This window comes from Arachis ipaensis, chromosome B09, assembly GCF_000816755.2.
Source record: "Arachis ipaensis cultivar K30076 chromosome B09, Araip1.1, whole genome shotgun sequence".
NCBI lineage: Eukaryota > Viridiplantae > Streptophyta > Magnoliopsida > Fabales > Fabaceae > Arachis > Arachis ipaensis.
Window position 1 is genome coordinate 143,627,763 of NC_029793.2, and position 6,422 is coordinate 143,634,184.

General features: G+C 43.2%; 2 protein-coding genes across 2 annotated transcripts; one reads left to right on the forward strand and one right to left on the reverse strand.

Moving 5' to 3' along the window:
- Nucleotides 231–3,249, forward strand: LOC107618116. Its single transcript, XM_016320056.2, has 2 exons — nt 231–1,485; nt 2,050–3,249. The coding sequence occupies exons 1-2, from the start codon at nt 925–927 to the stop codon at nt 2,683–2,685; spliced, it is 1,197 nt and encodes a 398-aa protein (XP_016175542.1). The 5' UTR covers nt 231–924; the 3' UTR covers nt 2,686–3,249.
- LOC107618115 (probable leucine-rich repeat receptor-like protein kinase At1g68400) lies at nt 3,250–6,324 on the reverse strand. Its single transcript, XM_016320055.2, has 2 exons — nt 4,777–6,324; nt 3,250–3,973 (listed from the first exon to the last, which is right to left on the reverse strand). Exons 1-2 carry the CDS (start codon nt 6,149–6,151, stop codon nt 3,312–3,314), a joined length of 2,037 nt encoding a protein of 678 aa, XP_016175541.1. The 5' UTR covers nt 6,152–6,324; the 3' UTR covers nt 3,250–3,311.

A 6,422-nucleotide genomic window follows, 5' to 3' on the forward strand; every position in this document is an offset into this window, starting at 1 on the left:
ATCCACATATAAATAAATAAATAATAATTTTTTAATTTAAAAAAAATGGAATAGAAGAAACGCAAGTCAGTAACCAAACACGGGATAACACAGGAACGCGTTGGCATAGTAATACTAAGGACCATTGCGGTGGCGGCTACGTAACTTAGTCCTCGTCGTAACATTATTACATAACATAACATAACATACAATACATATTCCAATGTCAAAAATTACACATAGAAAACGTCCCATAATTGAGTAACAGATGGCACCACATAAATAACTTAATTATTAGTGATTAGAGATGCTTCCAATGGGGGCGTGTTGTCTTGTGTGATATAAATAATGGTTCCTTGTAACCAAAAGTAACACAACATAATCTTCTACAGGTTTCTGAAACGAGCGCTTAACGGTTTCCTTCTTTATTGGCCAATTTTATTTAGTTGCTTTCATAGGAAGCTGTTATTCTTTCTGGAACAAAAGAAGAAGAAAGAAGAAAGAAGAAATTGAACAAAAGGGTTAAGAGTATAAAGAACTAGCCGGAGACTCTTCTATTCAGTGGTCTCCGAAGCCATCATCAACTTGTTGTGTATGGCAGCTGCTCCTCCATTAAATTGTGGGGGAGAGATTTTGATTTCTATCAAACTTTCCTTATTTATATACTATCTCTGAACATTTTGGAGATTCTTTTGTCCTTTAACTTCTTTTCTTATCCCTCATATATTGGGTCAGCAGATCCTTATTTGATTGAGTCATTATTTGTGATCACAGAGATTTTGATCAGAACATAAGTTTGTTGCTGACACTTTCACTGCTACAACTTGTCTTTCAAGCTTTCTCATCAACACCATAAAGCAAGGAACAGATTCTGTAAATTGTTCATCTTTTCAAATATTTTGTTATCAAGGAATTTTTCTTTTGCTATTTACTCCCCCAAAAAGAATGAAAAGCTCAACTAGTCAATACCCTGTAAATTCTGTTTCCAAGCTTTTCAATGCTCAACTCCATTTTGTTCGGTTTCTTACCTATATCTTGATTCTGGGGTTTGGTGTCACCATTGGAGTCATCTTTAGTTTCTACCTTAAAGACTGCACCTTTAGTCTCCAATTCACTCAGTTATCAGTCTCAGCCTTACCCCGAAAAGCGTCTATGCAGCCGCCGCCGCCACCACCACCGATCACGGAAACACAGACGTCCAATCACAGCCATGTAGGATTAAAGGAGTTCCTTAAGCCTCCTCCAATCATGCATGACATGGATGATAAGGAGCTTATGTGGAGGGCTTCAATGAGTGCAAAGATCCCTGAGTACCCCTTTGATAGAGTTCCAAAGGTGGCATTCATGTTCTTGACAAGGGGTCCTTTGTTCTTTGCACCTTTGTGGGAACAATTCTTCAAAGGGCATGAAGGGTATTACTCAATATACGTGCACTCCAATCCATCTTTCAATGCTTCACAACCTGAGAAGAATTCAGTGTTTCATGGCCGCAGAATTCCCGGCAAGGTTAGTTAGTAGTACTTTGTTACGTTGTTTACCTATTTGCCTTCATCTGAATTATTAATGTTGATTAGATTATCGAAATCAAACCATAGGATAGTCTCTGTTGTCCTGTGCAAATTGTCTTGTTATGTTTGTTGCTATGCAAACTGCTTATTCTAATGAAAACAGTTAAAGGGAAACCTATTAAAACGGAAAGGAGACAATAAAATAGGAAATACAACATATTGCGGACTAATGGTAATGATTTATAGAAAGATAAATCGATAATTATGGGTAGGGAAAACGGTAAAATAAAATAAAGTTTTATCACTAGCTTAAGTTATGGGTATGGTATGGTATGGTCGCATTCACCAGTCATGGGCCTCTCTTGACTTATTTGGTACATTTAATTTCAACTGTACGAAGGTTGATACATTTAATTATTTTGAATACATTGATTGCTACAAAGGCATATCCCATTTGCATGAATGTGAGACCCTAACTGAGGCATTCCCTTTGACTGATATTTCATTATTCACAACCAGAAACCTTCACTAGTTAATAATATCTGTTATGACATGAATGCAGGAAGTGCAATGGGGGAATGTGAACATGGTTGAAGCAGAGCGTCGCCTTCTGGCAAACGCACTCCTTGATGTCTCAAACCAAAGATTCGTTCTCTTATCGGAATCATGCATACCAATCTTCAACTTCACAACCGTCTACTCATACTTAATGAACTCAACACAAAACTATGTCATGGCCTATGATGAGAACAGTCCGGTGGGTCGCGGGCGATATAGCATCCGGATGCTGCCGGACGTGAGCCTTAGGCAATGGAGAAAAGGGTCCCAATGGTTTGAGATGGACAGAGAGCTTGCACTTGAAGTGGTATCAGACAGAAAGTACTTCCCAATTTTTCAGCAATATTGCAGAGGTTCATGTTATGCAGACGAACATTACTTGCCAACATATGTGAGCATCAATTTTTGGGAAGGGAACTCTAATAGGAGTTTGACCTTTGTTGACTGGTCAAGGGGTGGTCCACACCCAGCAACGTTCATGAGATCTGAGGTCACTGTGGAGTTCTTGGAGAAGCTAAGGAGCAAGAGATGCCAGTATAATGGGAACAGCACAAATGTTTGTTTTCTGTTTGCTAGGAAGTTCTTGCCTAATACTTTGTCAAGGCTTCTCAACCTTGCACCTGAGGTCATGCACTTCTAATCCTCCTACCTTAGCTGCAAATACACCACTTATAACTAAAACTTCATTATTTAATTCATTCTTTTTCATCTTGTAAACTACTTATTTTTTTAATAGTTAATTATAAGATATAGAGCTATGGCTATGCTAGCTGTCTATTGGGTCTTGTGTGTCTCTTATTGCTGGTCGCAAATGACATCACAAACTCAAGTCTAATTTAATTTTGCTAATCAAAGAAGAAATGATTTTCTTTGAGGGTCCATTTCGGACAACATCACCCATAATTAAGCTGTCCTAATGAAATGTCTTTCCATCAAAACATGGCAAGGTATGATTTGATTTTCTTCGGGAAACCCAATTGGACAATGTCAACCAGTATCAAACTGACCCAAGAATGCCTTCACCAACCAATGCCTAAACATACTAGTCAACGAATTCTAGAAAGGGAAAATTTTCACCTTGTAAATCAGAGTCCCATTTTTTACTCTATAAACCCACATCGCATTCACATGCTGTAATTTGAGGACACCCTTGATCGAAAATTTAACTCGGAATTCAGGTGAGTGAGTCAAAGGGCTAGAAGGGAAAAAAAAAAAAGATAAAAAAACCCAATGATCTGATTTACAACGCTACCTAAGGTTTATTATTCACTGACTAGCTCCACATGCATCTTCGGAGACGGAAGGTGACTCAGACACAGAGTCCAACGTGTCATGACACGGTGACACCTGGACCCCACGCAACTCCTCGATCATCTTGACCACGTGGCTCATGCTAGGCCGTTGATCAGGTGCAGGGGCAGTGCACGCCATAGCAACCTGCAACAGCCCAACCATCTCCTCTTCAATGTCCTTGTACCTCATCAGCTCCAAATCAAATACCTCAGCGGTCCATTCCTCCCTCACAACGGACTGGACCCACCTTGGCAGGTCCACCGCGGGCGCACCAGCACCCTCCACCGCCGAGGGGCACTTCCCCGTCAGCAACTCAAGCAAGAATACACCGAACGAGTACACGTCAGACTTTTGGGACTGTTTTCGACCGTCAGATGACACCTCGGGAGCACGATAGCCGTTGGATCTGACACCAGATGTTGATGGGCCTGGGCCCGCGAACACGGAGAGCCCAAAATCTGATACCCGGGCGTTTCCCTGCTTGTCTAAGAGAATGTTGGTGGATTTGATGTTTCCGTGGTTGAGCCTGAGGGACTTACACGAGTTGTGAATGAAGGCCACGCCACGCGCCGCTCCAGCTGCTATCTTGAGCCGAGTGGTCCAGTCCAGTGGGGTTCTCCCCGGTCCTCGGTTCCCTGTTTCACGGACAACCAAGTTAAATTACCATTTTGCCACTTTTATTTTCCAACGCACTTATTTAGCCATGTTCATTATCATTGATGCGGTAAACGACGAGAGGAGAAAGGCCAAATGTGGTTCTGCAAAAGAACATAAAGCTAACGAGGCTGAACTAAAATAAAGACACCACTTGTATTCTTTTTTTTTTTTTTAAATTTAAAGTAATTGAATAAAGCCGGTGTCTTAGTCCTAGGCGATGCAGAGTGTGTTTTGTTTTGCATAATGCAACACAAATATACAATAGTTCCCTATTCAAACGTGGTTATGATTGTGAAGGAATACTGTTTATTCAGCTCAACAGTTACTTTTGTCTTCAATGGTTTGGGAAGGGAATGCATTAAAAAATACTATTATTATGGGCATGGAATATTATCATACTATTACAGTGTTTGTTAGAAAAGAAAGTACTCATAACAAAATATCACATGGTATGAGTGAGTGGTCCTACTTCAAATTTTGGAGGAGCCTCAAAATGGACCCCCCCCCCCTCTTCCCGGCGGGGAATTAAAGATAAAGCAGCGTTGTGGCTTTGATGCATATAGGTAACCTTTGATTGTATAATATCATAATTTATCAATGTATAATTAGATGCATGGCGCCCTCTCTCTTTTGGGGGTATCTTCCTATCTTTATCTTGCCAGAAAATGAAAGCAAAGAATTTGAATTGAATTGACTTTATTCGCTTTGAAGGGCAAGTAAAGAACAAAAATGAATCTCATGTGACCCACTAAAAATGGAAGGAAAAGAAAGCATGACGTACCATGAAGGAGCCAGAACAAGCTTCCATTGGGCATGTAATCGTAGACCAACAACTTCTCATCTCTGGCAAAATAGTAAGCCCTCAAGCTCACGATATTCTGATGCCTCAACCTTCCAAGAAGCTCCATGTGCTGCTCGAACTCTCTCTTCCCTCCAATCTGCGCATCTTTCAGCCTCTTCACCGCAACAACGTTCCCATCATCAAGAACCGCTTTGTACGCCGTTCCGAACCCACCTTTTCCCAGCATCTCAGCAGACGCTCGAAGCAAGTCCTCCAATTCGAACCTCTTCTCGCCTTCGAAGAACACCATTTTCCCCCTCTCAAACCCTCCTCCTCCTCCTTGTGCAGGGTACGGACTCGAAGAATACACAATCTTCTCGCTCTCGAAAAGCTTTGACCCTTTCCCTTCCTTCAACTTCGCCGAGTAGTTCCTCCAGAAGTAGCAATATAGAAGCAATGACACAATGCCCAGTACCAATACATCGCCCACAATTATGGCTATTAGAGCCACCGGGCTTATCTTCGAACCTCCGTTTCTATGTGTTTTCGATGTTTTTGGAGCTGCTCCACCGTCGTTTGCTGGCATTGAACTCGGGGAAGATGACACTGTTGTTGTGGCGCCGCCACGTGGCACCACTGGGGACGCAATGGCGCCCTCGGATCCGGGTTTTGTAGGGTCAGGCACCACTCCGGTGCAGTTCTGAATCGGGGCTCCGCATAGAGAAGGGTTTTGCCCGAACGAGGATACGGGGAAAGCCGAGAGCGACTTCGGTATCTCGCCGGAGAGGAGGTTCCCGGAGACGTTGAAGTCTTGCAGGTTTGGGAGGTTGACGCCAGGAATGTAGCCAGAGAAACGGTTCTCCTCGAGACGGAGAGTGAGAAGGTGGGCTAAGTGGTTGACTGTCGCCGGAATCTCGCCGGAGAGGTTATTGTGGGACAGATCGAGACGATAGAGGCGGAAGAGAGAGGTCACTGTGGCTGGAAAGTCACCGGAGAAGTGGTTGTAAGAGAGGAAGAGAAGCTTGAGGGCGGTGAAGTTAGAGAGAGAAGGAAGGGTTCCAGAGAAACGGTTTCGCTTGAGGCTGAGAACTCGCAGTTGAGTGAGTGAAGTTAATGGTTGAATGGAACCTTGGAGGTCGAGGTTCTCCAGAACGAGTCGCGTGACTCGGTTGTTGATGCAGGAGACACCGTCCCAGCTGCACAGGTTGGTGCTGTTGTTCCAACTCGTTAACTTCTCCGACGCGTCTGAACCAGCTTTGAAGGCCAAAAGAGCCTCTTTATCTTGGCTGGTAGAGCCGCTAACCAGAAGATGCATGTGAAAAACCAGAGAGAGGAACAAGGCAGCGTGAGCAACGAGGTGACTTGTTGCCGCCATTGTCGCTCTGCAGAACGAGAGAGAGAGAGAGAGAGAGAAAGAGAGAGAGAGAGAGAGCCAGTGAAGAAGAGTGAGTGTGTGTGTGCGCGAGTAATGAAGTGTATTAAGCTCACCCTAATTAATGTGAAAATAAAAGGGCTTAACGGTAATGACGGTCGATAATAATTTGGCATCCTGCAGCGTAAGGTTTTACGAGAGGGAGCGTTACTGCGCGTCTATAATAAAGACCCTACTACTAACTAGTTAGGGGTGGCAACGGGGCTGGTAGGGG

Bases quoted from the DNA above. Each gene is read 5' to 3' on its own strand.
- LOC107618116 (XM_016320056.2), top strand. From the start codon at position 925: ATGAAAAGCTCAACTAGTCAATACCCTGTAAATTCTGTTTCCAAGCTT. The intron at 1,486-2,049 runs GTTAGTTAGTAG...ACATGAATGCAG, and splicing joins GCCGCAGAATTCCCGGCAAG to GAAGTGCAATGGGGGAATGT.
- LOC107618115 (XM_016320055.2), bottom strand. From the start codon at position 6,151: ATGGCGGCAACAAGTCACCTCGTTGCTCACGCTGCCTTGTTCCTCTCT. The intron at 3,974-4,776 runs GTACGTCATGCT...TCCGTGAAACAG, and splicing joins CTTGTTCTGGCTCCTTCATG to GGAACCGAGGACCGGGGAGA.